The sequence below is a fragment of the Lutra lutra genome, chromosome 1 (genome assembly GCF_902655055.1).
Source record: "Lutra lutra chromosome 1, mLutLut1.2, whole genome shotgun sequence".
In the NCBI taxonomy this organism is placed as follows: Eukaryota; Metazoa; Chordata; class Mammalia; order Carnivora; family Mustelidae; genus Lutra; species Lutra lutra.
In genome coordinates this window covers 191,653,718-191,680,136 of record NC_062278.1, presented here as the reverse complement: position 1 = coordinate 191,680,136, position 26,419 = coordinate 191,653,718, and the positions used below count along the sequence as shown (strand labels likewise).

Below are 26,419 nucleotides of genomic sequence, written 5' to 3'. Positions count from 1 at the left end.
CATCTTAAACTTACATAATGTTATATTTCAGCTATATTCCAATAAAGCTGGAAGAATTGCAACATTATATAAATATGTATGTTAATAAAAAGTCCCTTTAATTACATTCTTTCACTTCCAGTTTTCCATAAGTCCAGAATTATCTAGACTGTTTCCTATGCATAGACTTGTCATCCTCATCACTATTACTGTTTCACAAAAATAGCCATGTATTATGCAAGCACTTGGCAAGTTTTTTTTTTTTTTTAAGATTTTATTTATTTATTTGGTAGAGATCACAAGTAGGCAGAGAGGCAGGCAGAGAGAGAAGGAAGCAGGCTCCCCACCGAGCAGAGAGCCCAACACGGGGCTTGATCCCAGGACAGTGGGATTGCCACCTGAGCCTAAGGTAGAGGCCTAAACCCACTGAGCCACCCAGGCGTCCCCTTGCAATTTGCTTTAAAAATTTTTTTACCTTGGCTGTCTTTCTTTCTTTTGGACTGCTACATTATATGCTAAACTTTCATTTGTAAAAACAAAAAATGAAAAGCAAATGCAATTTACCTCTATTACAAAGAGGATGAGGATTATAAAGTATAAAATATAAAATTAGCTAACACTTAATGAGCACTTACTATGCAGCAAGTGCTGTTCTAAGCATATTACATCGTTGACTCCTTGTAACAAGTTGATGAGGTAGAATACTGTTATGATACTGCATAGATGAGGTGTAGATATTGTTATGATCCTCCTTTTATAGAGAAGCTAACTGAGGCAGAGACAAAACCTGTCCTGTTAAGGTCCAGAGTTAGGCAGTGGCAGAGATAGACTCCAGGACATGTTTCACTCCCACTGATGGTTGTCCTGAGGGACCTTGTGGCCAGTGGTGTGAGATCATAGAGATCTTTCAGAAGTCAATCTGGAATTCTGTGTGAAATTTTCCAAGTTTAATGTTGGCTTAAAAAAAAATTAAGATATAATTCAAATACTACAGATTTACCCATTTAATAATCTTTAATGTATTCATGGTGTTGTATAACTGTCCCCTCCATATAGGTCTAAACATTTTCATTACTCCCAAAGGAGAACCCTATTTGCATCAAGTAGTAACTCCTCACCCCCCCCCCCCCCCCCCGCCCCGGCCCTGAAAGCCACTTGTTTGTTTTCTGTGTGTAGAGATTTGCTTATTCTGGATATTTTATAGAAATGAAATCATATAATATGTGGTCTTTTGTGTCAGGCTTCTTTTCCTTAGCTTGTTTTTCAGGCTCATCTATGTCGTAGCATGTATCAGTACTTTACTCCTTTTAGTGGCTGAATAATAGTCCATTGTATGGATATGCACAATTTTATTCCTCCATCAGTTGATGGACACTTGGATTGCTTCTACCTTTTAGTTGTAAGTAATGCTGTTATGAATATTGGTGTACAAATCTGTGTTTGAGTCCTTGCTTTTAAATCTTTTGAGTATATATCTAGAAGTAGAATTATAGGATCTTATTGCAAATCTGTGTTTAACCTTTTGAAGGACTGCCAGGCTTTTCCACAGGGGTTGTACCATTTTACATTCCTACCAGCAATATACAAGAATTCCGATTTTTCTACATCTTTGCCAAGACTTGTTATTTTCTGTTTTGTTTTGGTAATAGACATCCTAATGGGTGGGAATCAGTATCTCTTGTGGATTTTATATGGATTTCTCTCTTTTTTTAAAGATTTTATTCATATGACAGAGAGAGGGAGCATGTGCACAAGCAGGGGAAAAGCAGGTAGGGGGAGAGGGAGAAGCGGGCTCCTCACTGAGCAGGGAGCCTGCAGTAGGGCTTGATCCCAGGACTCTAGGGTCATGACCTGTGCCAAAGGCAGACGCTTAACCCACTGAGCTACCTATTTAACCCATGTATGTATTTCTGAAATGAAAAATGATATTGGGTATCTTTTCCTTTGCTTGTTGGGTGTTTGTGTTATCTTTTTGGACAAACGTCTATTGAAATCCTTTGCCAGTTTTAAAAATTAGATTACTTGCCTCCCCCGTTTGTGGATTATAAGAATTCTTTATACGTTCCAGATACAAGTCTCTTACTAGAATACATAGTTTGCAAAAATTTTCTCCCTGTGGGTTGTCTTTTTATTTTCCTGAAGGTGTCCTTTGAAGCCCAAAGGTTTAATGGTTTTGGTGAAGCCCCATTTATCTGTTTGGCTCTGTTTTTAAGAAATTACCTGGTAAGTCAGATTCTAGCTTACTAACCACTTACATATGATTGCTGTCCTCTGCTGCCACTCCCCCACAGAAACTATTTGGAAAAATCCTTTGTGAAAATACCTGTTTTCTGAAGTGGAGAGAGGCAAGAGGTTCTGGAAAGTAGCAACGGTAGACTCCTCAACAGTAGCAATTTTGTTTCAAGTCTGTTTTTCTGCCTCTGTTGAAGTTCCTTTACTTGGAGCAGTTTGGTGGGGAGGAGGTTGTGGTAGAAGGTGGAGAAGAGTCCTCCAGATTTTTCATTGATCCATAAAAGGTTAAAGAGGTTAAAATGTCGGAAACTTTGCCTTCTTTCATAGATTGTAGCATTTAAAATCAGAATGGCCATGGGGATGCAGTAATTGTGTGTGTCCAGGAAGACAGGTTTAGGGACCATCACATCTATAAAGTCTTTTGGGTTAAGGTCTCCCTTCTGTATGAGAGAATATGTGTTAGGATTAGGGGTTGAAGACAGAAAACAGTATTCATTCATTCACATGTTTAATGAAAAATAGTTAAATCTGCGTGCCATTTATGTTTGCTAAGAAAAGGAAGGTTTTATTTTGGTGGTGGACAGGGGATGAAAGCCTTTGTGGAACAGTCTGTCCTTTGGGAAGCAGTACAAACCCAGATGGCTACAGGATCACAAAGAATGGGGAAAAGTCAGGGGGGTTGAATTTGTGGAATCTAGGACTTTGCTCAGAGCTGGAACTTTGCTGAGGAAAGAAGAAGATGTGTTGTTCCTTCCCTTTGCACTGACACACCTGCACAGTTAGTCCTAGAGTTCAGCCTTAAAGCATTTTGCTGACTAACTGTGGGAACTGGCCACCACACATCCCAGGTTTGTGGGTAGGTATATTCTAAGCTCCCAGTGACACCCTTATGTTGGGAATGCAAATGTTTGATTCCTGGGAAGACTAAGCATATATCTCTTTGCCACTTTGATTTTGAGCATGAACTCTTTTTTTTTTTTTTTTTTTAAAGATTTTATTTATTTAGGGGCACCTGGGTGGCTCAGTGGGTTAAAGCCTCTGCCTTCGGCTCAGGTCATGATCCCAGGGTCCTGGGATTGAGTCTCGAGTCGGGCTCTCTGCTTAGCAGGGAGCCTGCTTCTTCCTCTCTCTCTGCCTGCCTCTCTGCCTACTTGTGATCTCTCTGTCAAATAAATAAATAAAATCTTTAGAAAAAAAAAAAAGAAAGCAAACTCAGAACTCAAAATTTTGGATCTCTTGGCAACTGGCACAGCTTATAGAATGAATATGTGTATAGGTTAAATCTCTAAAAAGGTAACTGCCCATCATCCTTAAGTTTCCACCTCTGCTGCTATCCTTATTATTTCTCATTTTGCCTTTGGTTGTGAGCAGTGCCGGCTACTGAGCTGAATTCAGTTTCCTCCTTCCACTGTTCTCCCCCTGCTGGAGTAGAGGTGTTCATGACAGGCTGCAAGTATTTCACTAGAGGGAGCGTGGTTAAAGGGTCTGTGCCTGCCAGCCCCACATGCGGAAGAGAGCAGAGCCCTGGCTTTGGAGAAGAAAGGAAGAGAGAGAGGTATGGTCAGATGAAGGAGAGAGGATATGAATAAAGGCTCAGCCAATTTTAGGAGAAATAAAGAAACCAAAACCAACACATTCCTAATTCAGGGGATCTGAGTTTCTTGTTACTCAAATAACTGCAATTCTTTGGGGTTGATAATGGAGAATCTCTGTTACCAACCCTGTAATTTGCACAGATAAATATACTGTAGTTACTGGTTTTCAAGTTTATTAAAATGTTGTTGTGGGACCTGTGGGGTCTTTTTTTGTTTTGTTTTGTGTTGTTTCGCTTTCCAAATAAAATGGCTGTTTGTGTGGGGTCTTGCATCTTAGAAGTTTTTGGACAGTTTCAGCCATTTTACATTAAACCGAATTTAAAGACTGGAAAAGATCAACTTTTATTTTTTCCACTTAGTGATGCCTTTGGCCTTTGAACAAAGCATTTTACAAGTGAATCTGCTGTGCAAAGAATACTTTTTGTAAAGAGAGACCTTGTTACCCTTGGCACCTACTGGGAACATCCCTAAATTTGGATGGTGAAGTAAGGCCATATTTTAAATGCATCCCTGGAAGGGATGAAATGCCCAGAATTTGGCAACATTTCACGTCTGACGGCCTAGTTCTTAAGCCACATACAGTCTAATTGGTGGTGACAGCCTTTTGCACAAGAGCATTTTGATGAATTAAAATTTTTCCCCTACTTCTTATTCTTATCAGGTCCTCAACAAAATTACTGTGTTGTGTTTACCTTGTGCCGGTCTGAGCGCCAGGTATGTGTTAGGCAATCAGGAAGTGTTTGGAAAATTGAGTCCTCATTACTCAGACCTTATGAAACATATCATTTATCTGTATGGATGGGTAGTGAAGATCCTCAGAGCTGTAAGACATCACCAGTACACTGGCAGGAAAACGGATTGATAGCATACAAGGGACACTACTGTATTAAAATAATTACATTAAATGAATACAAATTGTATTGGTAATTTTCATTTCAAATATTTGAGTATGGAGGAGGGGTTTTTAGGTAAGAAGTCATCAGGTTTTTTTATTATGGCCTGGTAGGTAAAATTTGAGTGTCTGCTGTACTTTCCTTTATAGACCCATGCCTTATTTGTAAGGAGTAGTTTGGAAATGTTGCCCAAATTTGCATATCAGAACACTGCACTTTCTCAGTTGCCAGTTTTGACTTTTGTCAGTGACTCAGTTGAACTATTGGGAAACCCAGACCAACTATGGATATCAGAGTCTGGGAGGATTTTAGACATACTTGTGGGTGAAGAGAGTGTAGTAAGATGCATTGGCTGCAGCAGAATAGCATTGGTGGGCAGGTGCCTGGAGTTGCCTGTTAATTCTTTTGGTACCCACATCTTCAACTTTAAATTCAAATAAATTTCATATATAAGAATTGATCTGGATTGCTTAGTTTGATATTAGACCCTTATGATAGGGTTTATTTTGTTTTAAGCTTTGTACCAAGTGCTTTCTATGGATCTTTTCCTCAGAAGAATCCTGGCTTTATCTCTATTTTACATATTAGGAGGCTGAAGTACAGACAAGTCAGGTTAGGTCATTTGCTCCGATGACAGTTTGTAAGTAGAAGAGCCAGAATGTGGACCCAGAAAAAATTCATAGCACCTGGTCTCCAGAGCCCTCCTTCATTGTCCTTATTTGTAAGTTGCAAGAAATACAGCTTCTACCTTATACAGTTTTGAATATCAGTTGCGATAATGCAGTAAGGTACCTTGGGCAGTGCTTGGCCCCTAGCGGGTACTCAGTACTGATAGTTGTTATTAGTCACAGTTTCTCGTAATAACTATCATAATGCTAGGAGGATACTTAGTATTTTTCACTTAAAGCCCTGTTGTGTTTTCTTTATTAAACCACTCAAAAACTGTGAAGAAAAACAAGAGGTATTGAGCAACAATAAGGACAGAAGGCGAAGTATGATAAAGTGCTATGTTGAACCCATTGGTTAAAGGTTGTATTAGTGAATCTTGAAGGATTTCACATGTAAAAAGAGGAAAACCAAGCCGCGTCTTGGGGAAGTCAGTCTGTACTTCATGTTTGTCATTCTTCCCCTTATTTTTGTTCTCACACTGCTCTCTCAGAGATCAGAAGGGCTATACTCAAAAGGCCAGCTCCCTTTCGTATCTATATAGCTGGGTGGCCCTAAGCTTTTTTTTTTTTTAATGGCAGGTCCAAAGGACATTAAAATTCAAATTTTCATTTATCTTAAATATTGAACTAAAAAATTCAAAGCAATTAATGAACTGTGTACTTTAATCTAGGAAAACAGAAATTGGACATTTTTATGTGATTCTGTAAATTTTTCAGTGATTTGGGATGAATGAAAAGTTGAAAGTGCAATGAGGACTTCCTTTTCCAGTATTGAGGGCCTATATTAAGAGGTAGGAACCCTTGATACTAACAGGGTTAATTACATGTTTTGCCCATGCATTTTTTTCTCACTGGTAACTTATACAGGAAATTAAGGCCTTAGAAATGATTTTTTATCCTTCCAATAATTTCCACCATTTTTGGTTATTTTGTTTTTACTACCTTTAAAAAAAAAAGATGTTATTTATTTATTTATTTAGAGGGTGTGTGACTGGGGGAGAAGCAGAGGGAGCGGAAGAGAGAGAATCTTAAGTAGACTCCACACTGAGCACAGAGCCCGACTGGGGTTTAATCTCACTACCCTGAGATCATGACCTGAGCCAAAATCAAGAGTCAGACACTTAACTGACTGGCCCCTGTATTTACTACTTCTTAGATAATGACAGAAAGCATGCATAATTTCACATTTTGGAACTTAAGTTTGCATGCAGTCCAGGAAAATTTTACACCGTTATTTCTAAATCTTTATAAAATAAAAAATGCATGTGTAAGTGTATATGTGTATGTGTGTATTTTTAAAGCTTGTAAAATTTCAGCTGAAACTCTTTAGGAGCCCTGAATTAAGTTTAGGTTGCAAGAACATTTCCTTCTTAATTTTTGCTCTTATTTTTGTTTCTGCAAGTTGGACTTTGTTTCTGTAGCAGAGAAATTGGCCACCTCTGTCACAGCAGATATTCAAAATAAAAAACATGAAACCTTCTGCCTCTCCACCTAGAGAAAGCACCTGTAAGCAAACAACTATGACACATCTGCCTCAGGAGTGCTGATACTATTGCCATGTGAAACATGATCAAAATCCTTGTTCTGTCTCAGGCTTCAGATTCTCCCATCAGTTTGAAACAACAGAGCACTTATTGAAGGTGCCTGGTGTGGTCTGCTACTGTTTCAAGTACTTCACATGCTGTAGACTTTTATTTTGCTATCTTTACCTATCACTTAAGCAAAAGCTTTGCATCCTGTGTGTGTGTGTTGGGGAGGGGTGCTAAATTTTGTGGGCTAGTGCTTAATTTTGTGTACAAAACCTGACAAACACTATCTTCTAGACACATTTTCTAGGAATGCTGTATATTCTCCAAGCCCTGGGTTCCCGCCCTCCCAAGCAAAGGCAACCAAGAAAAGGGAGGGACTAACAACTCGAATTAAAAATGAGTCCGATTTTAAAATGGCAAGATCCCCCCCCCCCACCCGGGGGGGGGGGGCGAACAAATCAATTCTAGGGGCAGTGGAAGGGGAAATAGAGAAATTTCGGATAGTGCCTCCAAAACATGTACACGGATTCGCTTTCGTCTCTCTCTCTTCATCTTACACTGATTTTATGGTCTCTTTGCTAAATGAGAAGTTCAAGTTCCCCGGGCGCACGCTGTGACCTCTAGTGGTGGGCATCGGGCGAACACCAGGCTTCGGGCTGACACCTGGGATGGCACCTGGGCCACAATTCCTTGCCGGCCCGTGGTTTCCTACATATTAGGCGGCGGCTTGCCATTCATGCTTTTTGACAGCTGCGCGGCCGTCCGCGAGCTGAGAGCGAAGCGCTCCCTGCACCAACCCCTGCGCCCCTGGTCCGAAGCCCCTGGCGGGAGGGCCGGACGGCGACAACACTCGATGGTGCCTCGGGGCCCGCCGGCCGGCTCGCTTCTCCATAGGTGGCTGCGTTTCCGACTTCGCCCTGGCTCCACTCCGGGGGCTTGACGTGCAAACTTCGCCGGAGCGAGCTGAGAGGGAGGGACCGGCGAGGGGGAGGAGGCGGCGGGAGGCGCCTCTGCTTAAGGGAGCCGGTCGGGCGCCGCCGCTCGGACGGACGCGCGGACGGAAGGAAGGAGCGGGGCCGCCGGGCCCGGCCCGGGGATGCGAGCGGCCTCAGGGTGGGCAGCCCGAGGGTCGGGGGTGCGTCTTCGGGCCTCTCCGCCGCGGGCAGCCGTGGCGGGAGCAGCCCCGGGCGCCGGCCTCCGTGCGGGTCTCGGCGGCAGAGGCAGGCAAGGGACCCTGCGCCGTGGTGGCGGGCCGCCGCCGGCTCGTCCCCTCCCCCGAGGGGCCGCGGGAGTCGAAAGCGAAAGCGAGCCCGGGCCACGGACTTTGCGCCCGGGGCGGGGGGTGGCCCAGGAGGAGGCGGGTTGGGAGGGCTGGGCGGCCGGGGGGCGCTGTCAGCGCGCCCCACCCGGCCTGCGGGCCGCGCACGCCGCCGGAACTCCCCGGCGCCTCCTTAAAAGCGGCCCCCGCGCGACTCTTTTCCCCCTTTTTTGTTACATTGTAGGAGCGGAAAGAATGTCGGAGCGGGCCGTGGATGACGTCAGGGGGGAGCCGCGCCGAGCGGCGGCGGCAGCGGGCGGAGCAGTGGCGGCGGCCGCCCGGCAGCAGCAGCAGCAGCAGCAGCAGCCTCCGCAGCCCCAGCGGCAGCCGCCGCCGCCGCCGCCGCGGCGCCTCCGGCCGGAGGACGGCGGCCCCGGCGCCGCCTCCACCTCGACCGCCGCCGCAATGGCGACCGTCGGGGAGCGCAGGCCCTTGCCCAGTCCAGAAGCGATGCTGGGACAGTCGTGGAATCTGTGGGTCGAGGCTTCCAAACTTCCTGGGAAGGACGGTGAGTGTCCACGCCCTCCTTTTCCCCAAGTCTCCCCGTCCTCCATCCTCTGACCCTTTTCCCCTCCCCCCACCCTGTGACCCGCCCCCTCGGGGGTCAGAGATGCTATCGCTCGGTTGGGGTAAGCGGAGGTGCCCGCACCTACTCCGTGCGTGCGTCAGCGTGCGTCACACTCCCGGCCACTGATCTGCCTCTCCCCTCCTCCTGTGTGTGTGTATCTCCTAGGGACGGAATTGGACGAAAGTTTCAAGGAGTTTGGGAAAAACCGCGAAGTCATGGGGCTCTGTCGCGAAGGTGAGTCCAGCCTCCCATTGGAGTTTCTGCAAGCCCTGAGAAGTTTCTAGCCGGCTTCGCCAGGGTGGGAGACTTTATCCCACCTTACCCACTCCTTATCCCCGTGAGGATTCTGCTGTCTGAGGAGGAAGAAGGGGGAGAGCGGAACGTTTGGAAAATCTGGTTTCCGGGGCTTCCTGTAATGGGGAGCGTCCCGGAACCCTTCACTTCTGGGCCTAACTCGGTGCAGCATGAGGTGCATTGCTCAGTGATAAGGTTTGGGGACCAGCAGTGAATTTAACCCAAATCCTTATGGTCTGACCCTCTTCCCAAGAAACACAAGTGGAAAAAGAAATTTTTCGCCTTGAAAGCATTTCCACGCATGCTTTAGGAGGCTTTGGAAAGGACATTTTGCTGCCAGAAATTTTCTGCTGGCAATCAGAATTGATTTCAAACTTGAGAAAAGATAACGCTTTATCCGTGTGGCCTTATTTCTATGGGATTTAAGCTACAAAGTTTAGGATGCCTCAGAAGGATCATTACAACTGAAGAGCAGTTAGCCAGAGGGTGTGTGTGTGTATGTGAGTGTGTATGTGTGAGAGAGAGAGAGAGAGAGAGCTGCCAAGATCAGGGCAGGAAAAAGTCCAGAATTTTATTTGATGAAACAAGCCTTTGGTGTCCGTAGTTAGTGAAACCAGAGTCTGATTATAGTCAGTTTTTAATAAAACTGTTTGATACTTAGGGAAATACTTGTAGCTAAAGGTGTGTTTCTAAATGGAAGCTCTGGTATCTAGAAATCATCAGACTTTTTTTCAGATTTATTTTTCTTTGAATAGTCAACTTTGCTATCTAATGCCTGGGGCCTGGGCACACTGCGGTCCAAAGGGACTTCTGGAGGCCAGTCAACTTTAGGTTCAATTTAAGTTGCTCTTTTAGTGGTAGTAAGGACAAGGCCTTACATGAGTTTTGGTATCCAAAATACTGAGTTTATATTCCCCAGTGCAATTTCATTCCTCACGTGTAGCCATTAACTTTGGCATAATGTCCAGAGCCCAAGAATAGGTAGAACTTCGGCAAGCTGAACGTTTTAAAGTCCAGAGTTGGCCCATTGTTACTGTCTCCATATTTACTTCTTGGTGGTTTTTTTTTTTTTTTTTTTTTTTTTTTTTCACGTTTGCTGTTTTGGTGTTTTGAACTGGCCTCTTGTTGGCCTCTTGGCACTGGGAGGAAGAGTAATACCAGTGGCAGTTCTGTGAGGGTTTCCAGTTGGAACAGATTATAGAGCAAATTAGTTGATTTTGAAAATGAGAATCGCTGTTTGAGTTTGAAGGAAAGAGAGGGAAAGCAAAGGACTTGCTGGCGATGTTGCAATAGGAAAAATCAGTTGTTAGTCCGGTTTTAGTGTTGAGTTGGCAGTCCGCCTGAGCTTAAAAAATTAAAATCACTAGGTGGCAACTCTCATAGGAAACAGTTGGAGTAGAGCGTTAGAGGACCTGACCCACTCTTGTTCTTAGTTTTTATTCTTTGGGTGTGGATACATTTCCCATAAAGGGTTTCTAAATCTGTGTGAAAACAGTGTGCTAATTATTGGTAATTCCCCAATAGAGGATGAGTAAGTTTATTAGTGTTTTACTGGGCAACTTGGTCTGCACTGACCCAACCAAATTTAGTGACCTGAACCCAATTTTTGTCATATTATTTTTTGCTGGGACATACTCATCAGCAGGTTTTCACCATGAGGATCTAAGACCTCTCAACTACCTTCTTGAGGCCAAAAGGGATCATAGATTTGGTTGTGTATGCTTCTGGCCTATCAAATGATGAGTGATTATTAAAGGTGCTGTTTTTTTAAAAGGTGCTCTAACCATTCAGAAGATGCTGAAGGGACCAGGATGGCTGAAATTCTGCCTGGCGGCTTTGAGTAGAGACTGAAGTTTTTAATTCAGTCAGTTCTTAATTCATTTGTGACTTGATGGATTTTCTGAGACAATTTTAATACTCAAGCATGAGAACATTCGGCACTCAGGCAGTGGGCTCTGTTTGTCTAACAAATAGCTCACGTTAGACTGTTTAAGAAATGAAAATACAGGGGCATCTGGGTAGCTCAGTTGGTCAAGCGGCTCAGATCATGATCCCAAGGTCCTGGGATTGAGCCCCATGTCAGGTTCCTTTCTCACTGGGGAGTCTGCTTCTCCCTCTGTCCCTTTCCTGGCCTGAGCTCGGTCTCTCTGTCAAATAAATTTAAAAAAAAAAAAAAAATCTTAAAAAAAAAAAGTGAAAATACATTTTAAATTTATCGAAAATTATTAGACCAGGTATCTTTTGTCTTTGGTTAGGATTATCTGTTTCCAAGAAGAGGTGTATGGAACTAAATCTGTACTAATTCCTCTTGACAAGGAGGTTAAATTGAGATGAAAATGTAGATAAATTGATCATATTGTCGAAGCACTAAGAATCAGAAACTTCCCATGTTAGAATATGTCTAGGACGATGGACCAGACTTTTTTTTTTTTTTTTTTTTTTGGAAGATTGTATTTATTTATGTGAGAGAGAGAGAGAGCATAAGAAGTAGGAAGAGAGGGAAAGGGAGAAGCAGGCTCTCAGCTGAGCTGGGCACCTGATGTGGGGCTCGATGCCAGGACCCTGAGATCAAGACCCGAGCCAAAGGTAGCCACTTAACCAACTGAGCCACCCAGGTGCCCCTGGACCAGACTTCTTGAGTTCTCATCCAGTTCATGATTGTGGACCTGCGGGTTAAAAACCTGGGTATGAGAGCAGGTTGCTTAACCTTGCATTTGTTATTTTACCTCTCAGAATCTAGCTTTCCCTCTTTGTAAAAGGAGATGATGGTAACTGCTTCCCACGGTTGTTGGAGTGGACGTTAAATTAGATAACGTATGGAAAATGACTCTGTGTATACTAATTCTTACAACCCTTTAAGCTGTTGAAACTCTTAGATTTGATTTCTGAATTCGATATTTATCTAGGTCAGGGGATTTTAGTCTGGGACTTGAATGGGCTTCAGGATGGTCATAATTGCCTTGGAATCGTAGGAAAATCTGGATATGTCTACTTTCTAGGGCCGGCATTAACAGCTTCTCTTGAATTCTTGAGGATCCTTCATATATCTCTAGCCCCAAAATTCAAAACTCCTAAGCCAGGATTTCTCTTTCTTTTTCCTCTTGTAGCTTAGTTTGGCCAGTTCTCTCATGATAAGACTGCCCAAGGGCTAATGCTGCAGGAGAGGTTAGAAGTATTGATTTAGATGGATGTGAGATTATTTGTGGTTTAGCTAATATATCATCCTTTTCCTTCCTATTAGCACAAGTGGGCAAATGTTAGGATAAAATTGCAGTTATTGTTCAGAGGTCAGCCTATTTTTTGTTTGCATCCTCATATTTTTATTGCTTTTTGTTTTCTGTAATTTATAATATTAGTTGATAACAGTTGATCCAGGTGGAAATAGATGGATAATAATTTCTACTTTTTTCAAATGATTTTTTTTTTTTTTAAAGATTTTATTTATTTATTTGACAGAAAGAGATCACAAGTAGACGGAGAGGAAGGCAGAGAGAGAGAGAGAGAGGGAAGCAGGCCTCCCGCCGAGCAGAGAGCCCGATGTGGGACTCGATCCCAGGACCCCGAGATCATGACCTGAGCCGAAGGCAGCGGCTTAACCCACTGAGCCACCCAGGCGCCCCACTTTTTTCAAATGATTAAACTCAGAAAACAAATTACCCTCTTTTCCAAAGGTGACTTGTGAAATTCTACATTTAACAAAATTATTTTTAGGTGAACTCAATTGGTATGAATAACTGATTAAGGTTTCCATATTAGTGCCTGAACATATAGGGAGCCTTAAAAAATGAAAATGTTAAATGCCTTAATTTCATGGTAGATTTTAAAAAATAAATGATGTCGTTGTGAGGGTCAACAGTAGAGTTAGAAAAATGACATTTTCTTTGGAAAGTCATCCCTAATCTCTTTTAAGCCACCTGTTGTAAAACAGTCAAAGTAGCCTGTACTTTTCCTTCCAATAAACACTTAAAACTGTCACCATTGGAAAGTATGTATTATGTGGTGACTCTTTCATTAGAATATCCGCTCCCAGAGGACCGGAGCATTGTTGATGGAGGCATACTCAGCTTCTGCACAGGTTGTGCTCAGTAAATACTTGTGACCCAAAATGGATTAATTGGGCTACTTAGAAAGATTCAACTGAGTCACTCAAGGATGAAGAGGTCAAATGATAAATTTTTGACTGGACCCCCCTCCCCAATTACCTACTCTGTGGAAGATAGGCTTTATGGCCCCAGGGGAGGCCAGAGGCTGTCTTTCAGCACTTCCTGTTGCTTTGTCCTGAGTTTAGCACTCCATTTACACTTTCCAGAAAGTGCAGACAGGACACCACCTCTCTTATCTGTGATATTTAGGCAAGGGAGTAGGATGGCAACCCAGAGTGATATCCATACTTGATGACAGGTGATTTCCCTGTCATAATAATGATGACATAATTGAGCCTAGGGCAAGATGAAAAAGAGGTTAGTTGGCATCTACAGGCAGCTAGATTAAAAGAAAAGAAAATAAAAGACTGGCTAGGAGGTGGGTAGCCTCAGTCAACAGAGACGGAGTCAACAATACCAAATTTTTCTTTCCTAGGGGGGAAAAATGTTCATAGTCCGTTACTGAAAACAAATAGCTGTCTGCGTGAAGTGCTCTAAAAGTAATTGCATTATAGGTGTAAAACCCTCTTCCTGAAGTGAAGAACATTTCTGTTTTTCTCTAGGGTTTCTCTCTTGTTTCTTCCCCCAACTTTTTCTTACAGACAATTTGAAATCTACAGAAGTACAGAAAAAATTTTGGTGAGCCTCCTTGTATCCATCATACAGTTTAAACAACTCATGAGTCATGGTCCAATCTTGTTTTACCTCTACCCTGTTCCCCACACTGAATTATTCTGAAGCATGTTCCAGATAGCGTATGATTTCTCTTGGTTTCCTTTTCTCTGCTTACACAGATTTCAGCTTGCCTCCTGCAAAATGGGAGCCTGTATGTGAGCTCTGTGTTCTTTTGAGGCAAGCCAGGGTGCCATTTTCTGACCTCTTCCGAGGGTGTGCGAGGGTTCTGCAGGTGGCAGTGTTTGCATTCTGCCTACATCTCAAGTGGAGATGGAAACTGAGCCTCAGATGGGAATCAGTGAGATTCAAGTTCACTGCATCAGAATTCTGTTAATACTCATTTCAGGAGCACTCAGGTGATTCAGTTGCAGGTCACCCATATTTGTTGCTTTGTGCATGGGAGTTAGGGCTGCATTGATAGTGGGCAGTGTCCTTGCTGACAGTTCCTGTATGTGACTCTCTGCCTCTGAAGTCTGCACTGACTTGGGGGTGAAAGACCCCCTGGAGGCCTCGAAACCCTCCCACAACAGGGATTCCTTCTCCGTGATTCTGGCTCCTTACCTCTTTTAGTGCAACTATAGCCCGTGTGTGGACCAAACTGGGCCTGCAGCCTAGCTAAGAATGGTTTCTACATGGTGAAGCACTAGAGGGAAACCTTAAAAGAAAACGATTATTCCATGACCTGTGGAAAGCACACGAGATTCTGATGTTAGAGTCCATAGTAAGGCTTCATTGCACACAGCCCCAGCCACTCCTGTACTGATCATCTGTGGCAGCTTTCTGCGAACGAACAGCAGGGTCAAGCAGGTGCAGTCGAAGCCGTGCTTCGGCTTGTGGGTCTCCCGGGCCCACAGTTGCCTGTTTGGCTCTTGACAGAAAAAAAAAATGCCAGTTCTTGTTCTAATGGGTTCCTTGGTTAATGAAGGGAAACTCATTCTGCAGAATGTGCTTTTGGTACTCCTCAAACTTTTCTGTTCTGAAGGGGACAATGTTTAAAATACTAAAATTCATTCTTCTTAAACCAAAAGTTTATTTGGTATTGAAGAAGTATGTTGGGTTAGAAGGAACATATAAGACTTTCTGTAGGGTTTTTTGTAGGAAGGATCCTGTCCTTGTCCACTTTTGTCATTTACTGCTGCTACTTCTCTAGGACATAGATCTGTTTCAGAGCAATTCAGATACAGAGCATGAACATAGCTGCTATTGTCTCAGCTTTCAAGGGCCTTAAACTGTGAGGGTGGTGCTTGGCTTCTGTTAAGCCCGATTGGAGAAAGATTCGAACTTTCATGGGGTCTTCAAAAGGGTACCTAACTCTGGTTCTTCAGCATTTCTGCCCTTGAATTTGGTTTAGAAAGGCTGAAGCCTCGTTGGAGGTCGTCTTGGGAATTATAAGGCAGATTCACCAGAAAACAAATCTACATTTTGACTGATGGAGAAGGTACACAGCATCTATACGTGTGCATTGTATCTTACATTTTTAAGACTTTGTACTCGCTGAAGAGCGTAACACCTGGTACAGTCCATGCTGAATTCCTCAACCCTCAAGGCCTGTTTGCAGAAATCCTGTACATGAGCTGTAGTAGGATGGGGTTCCTGAGCTTTAACCCAGTTACAGTTTTGTTTCTTGTGATCTTTAACTTTGGGGGTGAAGCTTGAGGAATTTATGCATCCTTATTGAGTGTGACCTACATGTTCTATGGCCTCATTTCTCATAAGCACATCGTGCCTTCTCGGTGCTGTGTCTCACAGAGTACCTACAGGTGTGTGGACAGTTTACGTTTGGTGAGCCCTTTCATTCTGTGCCAGCACAAGTGTCTCCTCAGGTAATCTTCACAGCACTTGTGTGATCTAGGTAGTACCATTTCCCCTTTTACAGAGGAGGAAACTGAGGCTTAGAGAAATGAGGTACCTCAGCATGATCTCAGAGCATGTAAGAGACTAACCCAGATCTGCCTGTCTCCGCTGCCCACGTGCCTGGCCCTCTGCTGTGCTGAGCCCGTTCCAGACCGCTCACCTGCTTTTCACGAGCTTGAGCAGGTTGCTATGACCCTTGTTCTCTGTATGCTCATCTAGAAAAACCGAACCTTACCTCCCTCCCCTGCAAATTCATTTTAAAGATACCAGAGCCTTTTCCTTGCTGTGCCTTATAGCGGTTTATACGTTGTATTTAGCAGTTCTTTTATAAAATCTTTTCTTTGAGGGGGCGGGGAAGTGTGTGCAGTTTGCGTTAGAAGTAATTGGCTTTAAAAAAAGATTAAATGAAAGCTAAGGTTGCAGCAGATAGCAAACACAATCATCTGGGATTTGTGCCATTGGAAAGAATCCTTTAAAAAAGAAATGAAATTCCACTATTTAAATAGTATTTCAGTGCAAGATTGCTTTTAATCACATTGATATTCAAAGTTTATGGCAGTATTTTTAATAAATGTGCCCCTCTGATTATTAAAGTATTTTTTGATTGAAGTTCTAAGGAGAAAAAGAAGCCTGTTAGTAGACTTAACAGTCGGAGTTACTGTACTTTTGAGAGAAAGGCAGAGGATTACATTTATATTCATCTTGTACAGCAGGGATTATTATAAATGAGCAAAAGAAGGAAAAGAATGATTTTTGCATTTCAGGCACTCACTGTAAAACTAGATTAACTGTTCTTGTTCCTCTTTGTAATAAAGACCCTGTTAAAATGAAGTGCTTTTTCTGTTCTGTGTAAGTTTATGGCAAGCAAAAGTCATAGGTTTTTGTCAGTTATATCCAAAATCTTAAAACAGAAAATGTCTCCCTCTCAGGTTATACGGATGGTTTCCACAATTTTGAACTCCAGTAATGCAGTAGGAAAAAGAAAAATGTTTTTAACCAATGGCCCCAGGCTTCTGTATTTCAAACCAGAAAGTTTCCTAAATAAATTGGAGATCAGTGCTAGGGTTGCTGGCATTCTAGAATATATGTAATTAGACACACATATAATTCTTCCCATTATAAAAATATGAGGGTCACTGTTCTGGAATATAGGGCAGTTTTTTAAAATTGAAGAAAGTTTAAGAAAGGCACAGTCCACTATTCTTGTTTTTCTCGCTTCTTTTTCGACTTCTTGGAAATCATTATGTAGTTTTGGTACTTGAGAACAGTGATTTATTCATTTATTTTTAAAAATTTTATTTATTTATTTGACAGAAAAAAGAATACAGGCAGGGGGAGCAGCAGAGGGAGAGGGAGAAGCAGCCTCCCTCTGAGCAGAGAGCCCAGTGTGGGGCTTGATCCCAGGACCGTGGGATCATGTCCTGAGCCAAAAGCAGACGCTTAACCGATGGAGCCACCCAGGCGCCCCGAGAACCATTGTTTTAAATCAGTTTCCCAAAGTGTTGGTCATGCAGCCTTGCTTTTCTGTGCTGCTCTTAGGAGTTATGCAGGAAAGGGGTTCCATGTGGTAAGTTTGAAAAAGGCAACTTTAGAGGCAGTCGTGGCAACTACCAATTCTGGAGTTACACAAACCTGGGCTCAAATTCAGGCTGTACTTGCTGAGTAACTACTGCATAGCATTGCTAAGCCTCGGTTGACTGGCCTATAAAATGGGAATAGTAGTAGTACCTCATAGTGGTTGGGAGGATTAAATGGCAGTTTCAGCACTTGGTACAGTGTCTAGCAGACCAACTGTTCACTAAATGTTAATTGCTAATTCTGTTAATTTTATCAGTGATGAGAACGCAGTGTCATGAGCTTGCCTCTGATCAGGCGGTGGACCAGGGTGGTCAGGAGCAGCAGGAAGTGAGATGCCAGTTTTCCTTCAGCAGGCCTTGTGTTGGCAGTCAGAGGAAACCTTTGTATGCTCAAGGGAGCAGAGGGTAGGAAATAAACCCAGGTTTTGAGTTTTCTTGGACTCTAGTAAAAATGAGAAGTGGGAATTGACATTTCTTGTTTCCTCCTTTAGTCCTCTCTTTTTGACTTGCAGAGAACATACCAGTGTGGTTTTTTTTACCCGCTCCTGCGTGTGCACAGTGGCACTGCTCCTCTTTTGGAAGCCTCAAGTTTGTCTTTAGGTAGCTTCTTAAAATGTTTTACAAACCTCTTTTTCTGAGCAAGAAAGGTAAATTACAGCTAGTAGAACAAGTCATCCTCACAAAATTATGCAGTAGATAGGATGACAGAGGCACTCCTATTTATGTGATTTGGTGTGTGTGTGTGGTGGTGGTCACAAGGGGTTTTCTACCTGGTGAGGGAATTTAGAAAATTGCCTTTTTAATTCTTGGAAATTTCCAGTCCAGCTTGAAGCAGTTCTTCATTTAAGTTACCTTGTTCTCTTTGGAAACTATATAGGCAGATATGTTTTAGTGGGGAAAAAAAAAATCATTGTTATAGAAGTTAATACTTATTCATTGTAAAGATTTTACAGATCACGGAAATATGGGACATGAAAATGGTCATTCTCTGTAATCCTATTCCAGCCAATTTTAAGTCTTCGGTTACAGGATTTGGGCCTAGGGAGATTCATACTTGATCAAGGACACCCCTGTAGCTGCTCTGGACACTTCACAATAGGCAGGACTCAGACTTGCTGGCCTGGTCATTTTATTTCCTGACAAGGTCCGACCTTGTCTTTCAGCCGGCCTCAGGATATTTTGTCCAGCATGATTCCTGACTTGAGAATCCTCTGGCTGTTTTGCCTTTGTTCATTTAGTTTTTATCCCACAAACGTGTGATAGACATTTTATGTGTACCTTTTGCTGGCCTAGAGTCTGAGGGTACAACTGCAAACACGGTATGAAGGCACAGCCCTAACCCCCCAGTCAGGCAGTTGGTCAGCAAATATTTATGCAGTTACCCACTAAGTGCCAGGTTCTCTCATGGGTGTTGGGGATAGAGTGACACAAGTCAGAACGAGCCCTGCCTTCTGCCGGAGGGAGACACAGTAAATACACAAACATTTTTCAAGGGCATAGAGTGCTGTAAAGTAGGCTAATGATGTGGGGGTGGGAGGAGAGTTCTAGCTAACTTGACCAACGAAGGCTTTTCTGAGAATCTAGCACTGGAGCTGAAATAGGAATGGTGTGAAAGAAGTGGCCACTGGATCTTCTGGGATGGGGGAAAGAGTGTTCCAAGCAGAAGGAAAAAGCAAGTACACAGCTTCTGAGATGGGAATGAAGAAGGGTGCAGGAAAATGAGGCGTATGAAGGTCAGATCACAAAGGTCACGGTCAAGATTTGGGTTTATCCTCAGCATAATGGGAGCCTTCAGCAGGGCAGTGGCCTGATTGTGAAATGTGAAAACCACCAGCTCTTGTATGCTGAGTGATTTGAGGAGAGGGTGTGGGCCAGGCAGCTAGGTGAGAGGTGGTGGTGGCGGTGGCAGTATAGACAGGGGGTCCTGTTAAGGGTATGTTTTGGAGGCAGATTTGATGTAACTTAGTGAAGAATTGGATGTGGATGATGGAGAAGGGTAAGAATTGAGCAGTCGAGTGCTACCTTAGTAAGCTAAGAATGGTGGAGAAAGCGGAGACATGGTCAGGAGCTCAGGTTTGGGCCACAGTATGTGTGATGTACTTAGCATTCACGTGTGGCTGTGGAGTTGGCAGCTGAGTGTACAGTCTGGGGCTCTGCAGAACGGCCTGCGCGGGCGGCTGTGTGTCAGTCTGTGTCACTAGTGTACGGAGAATATGGAAGGCTGGGGGTCGGGGTGAGTTCCTTCAAGGTGCCAGTATCCATAAGGAGGGCCAACAGCAGAGTCCTCCTTGAGGAGGTGGGTGCATAGGAGGAATCTGCAGGGGGAGGGAGGAAGCTCCAATGGGCAGGAAGGGAATCCAGGTGAGCGGTGGTGTAGAATTCAAGAGAAGAAACACTTTAATTGAGGGGTGATTGCCTGTGTCAGATGCCGTGTGAAATGAAGCCAAGCCAGGCCAGGGAATTGATCTTTGGATTGGCGGTGTGGAGTTGGTTAATGACCTTAATCGGAAGAGTCGGAGAGACAGGCACCTCATTGGAGGGGGCTGTTGGAGGGTGGTTGGGAGGGGGATTGTTGGAGGGGACTGTGAGGACCAGCACTGAAAAAGTGGAGAGGACAAATGTGGGCAGGTGACCAAAGGGTGTTGCTCTGAGAGAGAACAGAGATAATGCGGCAGTAGCCGGATGGGAGCATGGATAAAGGACACTAGGGAAGGTTTATTTTATTCCATTTTATTTTGTTTTATTTATTTTGGATAATACTAGGGCATGTTTGTCTGCCACTGGAAGTACCCAGGAGGGGGGAGAATTGATTGCATGGGAGAAGATGGATCATCACAAGGATAATACTTTGAGGTGGGAAAAGGGGATGCAATCAGAGCCCAAGTAGACAGGTCAACTTTGGGTAGAATGAGGCTTTTTTGTTTGTAATAAAGATTGTAGATTCGGGGCGCCTGGGTGGCTCAGTGGGTTAAGCCGCTGCCTTCGGCTCAGGTCATGATCCCAGGTCCTGGGTTCGAGCCCCACATCGGGCTTTCTGCTCAGCAGGGAGCCTGCTTCCTCCTCTCTCTCTGCCTGCCTCTCTGCCTACTTGTGATTTCTCTCTGTCAAATAAATAAATAAAATCTTTAAAAAAAAAAAAAAAAGATTGTAGATTCAGTTATAGGTAAAATGTGGAATTGGGAGAAGATAAGGTAATTAGTTCTTTCCGTGAAGTGAGGAGGTCATCTGTTGAGAGTGGACAGGAAAAATAATTTTGTCCGCCACTTTTTCCAAGTATCTAGATGGGGTGGAGGAGGGTGGATAGCCAAGTAAACTGGCAGTTATGTATCCTTTGGAGGCTTCCCATTGCACTTGGAGGAAATCCAAACTTCCTAGCAAGTCCTGTGAGGCCTTGGATGGTGAGAGGGTAGGCCCAGGAAATCGGGAATCTTAGTAACTCTGAAGTGGAGGATAGAATGAGTTGGTGGGAAAGCAGGGGTTAGGTAAGGGGGAGGCTTCCTGGAGTTGATAGGGAGAGTTGGAGCTCTTGTTAATCCTTGATGGAGTTAGCCAATCTCGTGTGGGAGCAGCTTCTGAGGTGGGGACATCTCTGCGAAGGAGCCTGGAACCTGGCTACACCGGAGGGCAGGAGGTGAGCTGGTTGCGGCAGGAGGAAGGTCACTCCCGAGGAGGGTGGGTGTCGAGAGCTCAGCATGGTAGCTGTCTGGAAATTGAACTGGCCGTGGCTAAAGTAGAAGTTGGAGGCCTGTGCGGCATTAGCTTACCTCCTTCACGTGAAATCTCGCATGTCTAGGTAAGGATAAATTCAGAAAGTGAGGTTCTAAAAAATAATTTCTGAATTCTAAAGTGGATTGTTTCTCTCTGGTAAAACTTTTCAATGTTTCTTTTCTTTTCTTTTCTTTTCTTTTTTTTTTTGTTTTAAAGAGTTTTATTTATTCATGAGAGAGAGGGGCAGAGGCAGAGGGAGAAAAACCCCCTGATGCAGGACTTGATCCCAGGAGCCAGGATCATGACCCAAGCCAAAGGCAGATGCCCAACTGACTGAGCCACCCAGGCACCCTAAGTGTTTCTTTTCGTTAGTATTCATTCATTCAGTCAGCGTGTATTTACTGAGCATCTACTTTGTGCTAGATACTATTCTAATTTTCAGGGTTCCAGAACTGCCCTCATAGAGCTTCTATTCTAGTGGAGGAGATAAGCAACAATTTAAAAAAAAAAAAAAATAGAACCTGTGAATGTTAGGTGGTAATGAGTGTTCTGGAGAAAGATGTGGTTGGAAGGGTACAATTTGAAATAGGGTGAGGAGTTTTCTGAACCAAGACTTATAGACCATGAAGGTGTGAGTCATCTGGATATCATGGATGAGCTTCAGGCAGAAGGAACAGCAAATCCAAAGGCCCTGGTGGGAGAGGATCCTAGGGTGTTGACAGAAAGGCTGGGGGCCCGGATGGCTGGGGAACAGTAGAAGTCCCATGCTGAGAGCTTGGGGTGAGTTGGGGCGGCAGGTCCCATTGGGCTTTTTCTGTGGCCCACAGCCTTGCTTGGTCTTGCCTCTGCCAGGCTGTCCAGCCTCCTCACCTTCATTTTCCCCATTACCTACACTCCCCCTGGGGGTATTAGCCTCCTTCTGATTCTTCACACACTCCGGGCTCTTTCCTACTTCTGAACCCTTGCATATGCTGAATCCTTTCACATGCTGTTCCCTCTGCCTGGGCTAGTGCTGCTGTTTCTGGCCCCACACCTTCCTTAGCTTAGGCGTCCCTTTCCTAAAAGGATTCCTCCATGCTTTGTAGTCCTTACCTAAAGCTGTCCATTAGTATCCTGTGATGATGGAAAGTCAGCCACCACTCTTACTAAAATGTGGCCTTCCTGTTAGATTTGGGGTGTAAATACCAGGTAGGAGTTATCACGACACAGGTCTTGGTTAAATTTGCAAAACTGGTCTGCCTAGAGGAAAGAACAGTATAGACTACCTGCTAATAATGTTCTTTGGCTTCTTGTTGTTGGGGAGACCCAGTAGTGTTCACTGTAGTAACATTCATTTCCCTGTTGGATATAAAGTTTGGTAGACCCTTGTTCATTATTGCTTCCTGTGTTCCAGCACCCTCTTTTTGGTTGATTAACAGTGTGCTGTAAAGAGAGAAATGGTTTCAGTTTTGGAATAACTGGTTTTGTAGGAATAAATGACAGTGTGCCTGAATCCCTCTATTACATCATCGGGGTTTTCTTTCCCAAGAAAACTCTGTGCTTTTTTTCGGCCTCTGAATAGGAAATTTATTTTCTTCCTTCCCTTTATTCCTGTTTCTAGGCCTTTTTCTGTCTCCTCTGATGAACCACTGTACTAGGGACGAGCTCAGAGTTTACTGTAGATTTTATGTACTACACTTTCTATTCCTCTTCTCTTCCTTAGCTTCATGTCTGAGGAGCTTTTCACTGTTAACTGGCAGCTGCAATGGCTATTTCTTTAAAAGATCTTGTGTGTTTGGTAGATGTTTTCCTAAAAGCTGGTGGCTGTTACTGAAAATAATCTGTTGTGTGAGTTTACAGTCTCTCCATGAATCATAGTCTCTTCTCATTAAAGAGATAGTTATGTCAGGGTAACAAATAAAACAACTAATTTTTTTGTAGTTTAAAAACCAAACCATCCAGATAGATTAGTCAAATTGGTAGGCACTAGTATTCACCCATTGCCATGTAAGTGTTTGTAGAAATTTTGCAGAGATCCTCTTTTTTCTCCTCGCTAGTAATTCTAAAGTAAAAAACAGCTCCTTAAATATAGGATTTCAATAAATGGCATTTAAGAATTATGAAACATGTCAAATCCTGTTAGCTGCATGGTTTACATACCCATTTTACTTAACACTGGGAAAATGCTTTTAAGAAGTACTTTAGAACTCGAAAAATTAAGCATTTTAACCAATACCTAGTAACTAGTATTAGTGACTCTCATTACTTGACCACTTCCTGTGTGCCAAGCACTATACCAGAGCTTTACATGGATTGCCTCACTTAATCCTTACAAAGTACTGCAAAACAGGTACTTATATTATCACCATTGTATTTTTTTTTTTTAAGATTTATTCATGTGAGAGAGAGAGAGTAGAGTGCATGAGCAAGCAGGAGGGGTGGGGGGGAAGGGAGAGAGAGAGAATTAGGCCATGCAGGGGTTCATTTAAAATCTCTAGTAAACATAGTTTCCAGAATGCATGGTGGAGAAATGCTTAACTCTATGAAAGTAAATCCTAATAGTTTATTAACCGAAACAGAAAAAAGTAATTTAGACATTTCTTAAATGTACCAGGGAAATGGCATGTATACTAATCTTTGAGGACAGTGTCTTCATCTAGGCAGATAAATAAACACAGCTAATACAGTCTTTTGTAATAATGCACAAAGATGCTGGTAATCCGGAGATTGTCCTGGAGTGTTTCTTTTGAGAATGAGACTCACTAAATTTTCCTGTCTTACTTACCAAACCATTTTTCTCGTTGGTATTAAGTAGCTAAATTGATTGATCTGATCTTTCATTCTTGTTTTTGCATTGTTGGTAGTGCTTCCCAAAAGAGAAGTAGGTTACAACAACAACAAAACTTCCCATCAGGGTTTTTTTTTTTTTTTTTTTTTTTGCTTTGGTCATGTCATGTTGCTGTGGTCTTGCCTACGTGCCTCACGACTGGCACAGACAAGTGGGAGTTTTCTTGAAGGCCAGGCCAGCCTGCTCTTCCTGGCCGCAGAACCACTCCCAGCATTTTGTCTTTCCTCTGCACACAGTGGGTTCACGCTATCTGTTGTCAGTGCAGACATGATTGAGAGGCTCTCCAACCATCTATAGGAACTGGGAATTACCTGCCCCAAAGCCTTGGGCAGGAATCTAGGGTTTTGAAATGGTTATGATTGAATTGGACAGAATTAGTTAACTACTTATCTTCTTTCTATATTCTATTTTCTTTCTTTCTTTCCTTCCTTCCTTGTCTCTTTCTATCTCTCTTTCTTTTACAGGAAAAATAGATCTTAACATATATTTTAATGGTTTTCAAATAATGCTGATTACTTTGAGAGGTCAGACTTTAATGTTTGATTTTGGTAAAATTTAGCAGCCCCTGTTCAGAGACAGCTTTTCCTTCCATTTTAAAAGATAACAAGTTTTTATTTTTATTTCCAAATCCCCAGGAAATTTCCAGTGCTGTCAGTTTTATGAAAACGTAATTAGGGAGTGAGTAGGGAATATGTCTTGCAAGTGGTTGGTTTGGCATCACCACTCAAGTTCTTATTTGCCTGATGAAAATATCTCGTAATAAGATCCTTTGTGTGCAGCCCCTCCACAGCTTTCCCTGGAAGGCCTTGGCCATAATTATGTCTATATCTGGGCACTGTCAAATGAAGAGAGGGGCCAGAGCAGATGAACAGTTGCCTGATCTTTTTCAGATCCCACAGTTTAAAATCTGGGGTGGCTTCTAACATGCCCCTATTGCTTAAGGATTTTCCTATCAAGGTTTAAGACACTGGGCAGGTGGCTACTTCTTTGGAGACGTATTAAGAGCATGTGCACTGATTTTGTTAAATATGGCTGTGAAGTACCATATGGGGCATTGGAGAGTAGAGCAGTCTCTTTCAGACAGCCACTAAAGAATTAAAGTGAAACACAGAGGCGTCTAGAAGAGTCAGTCCTTAAAGTTGGAGTCAGTGGAGTGTAAAGTGGGAGTTCTAACTTCTTATTTCTACTGCTGATCTTACTTACTTGTAAGCACACCCCCCCACACACAAAAAAGTGGAGGGGAAAACATGACACTTAATTACTCAGAATTTTAACTTAGTTCTGATAAAGGGTTTGTGAGCATTACCTGTGGATAACCGTGCGTGGAATCAATGCATATAGAGTGCCTCGCCTTGACTATAGTGTCAGGAAGGAAGAGCTCTGGAGACAGAAAGGGCGTTCATGAACTGCTCTTCCTGCAGAAAACAAACCCAAACCCTGGCCTCTAAGGCCCCTCACGGACCGATCCACTGCTCCCCTTAAAGCCTTTTGCCTTCTCTTCAGAAAAAAAGGCACATTATTGCCATATCCTTTCTTTTTGCATTGTTTTCAGTGCCCATGGCTATATTTTTTCTGGTATAGGTGGTCTCCTTTGTACACCTACACCCTCTTTAAATTACATGCCCCCCCTCCAAACCCTCCACTCTTACTTCAGGAAAAGAGTTCACGTGAAATTCTGCTCCCTCTTAACATTTCCGATCTCATGTCATGATGTAGGTGACCTCTATGAATTGTGACTGTTAAACCCCTGTGTCGGGACAGAGATGCCTTTAAGTGGAGAAGTGGGCATAGACCTACGAAGAAGTAACTAATGCTAGGGCTTTGAAATAAGTGGTTCTCAAACTGGGTTTATTTGAGCAGTGGGAGGTCCTTGAACCCCCTTGTAGATACATGCAAAATACCGTTCGTATTTGCCTAAGTACAGTTTTCTAAAAAGAGAGTATACTTTTGAACAGATACTCAAAGGCCTTTTAAAACCCAATTAGGGTTTGGCACCACCAAAAAATAACCAGACTTCTTATAAGCATGTAACTAGTCTCCATTATTATGCTCTTTGTCGTTAAAGCAGGTTTTTTTGTTCATATACAAGATAATTAAAAAAAAAAACTCCTATTCAATTTCTAAATCTTTTGTTTTAATGAATGATTTCACAGCACAATTGTTTTTTATTATTTTCATTAGAAACCTATAGTATTCTGGCTGAATTCAAGGTTAGGAGTCATAGTTGACCAGCCTGAGACGAGAAGATACCATTTTTTTGTCATAATGATGCCTGTAGGTCTGCGTCATCTCAGACACACAGGCAAATAGAGTAAAAGCTCAGTCCCACCTGACATTTTGTCATGAAACAGTTTATACATTCTGAGCACATAAGGGACAGACTTTAGGACATGAGGGTGATCTGAGACTCACATTAAATAATGTTTATTATTGCTTAAATGACTTGTTCTTGCTTAACAAGAACAAGAACAATGGATTCCCATTGCTCTTAGGGTAAAGCGAAAACTGTTCATGAGGCTGCAGGACACAGTTCTGTTTACCTGAGGCCGCCATAGCATCT

General features: G+C 43.1%; 1 protein-coding gene across 1 annotated transcript in view; it reads left to right on the top strand.

The window, feature by feature from the left end:
• The window catches only part of ATXN7 (ataxin 7), a 137,850-nt gene that overhangs the window by 38,047 nt on the left and 73,384 nt on the right, over positions 1-26,419 (top strand). Inside the window, 2 exon segments of the mRNA XM_047747427.1 lie at positions 8,399-8,722; positions 8,948-9,016. Of these exon segments, the coding sequence (XP_047603383.1) occupies positions 8,410-8,722; positions 8,948-9,016 (382 nt within the window). The 5' untranslated portion in view covers positions 8,399-8,409.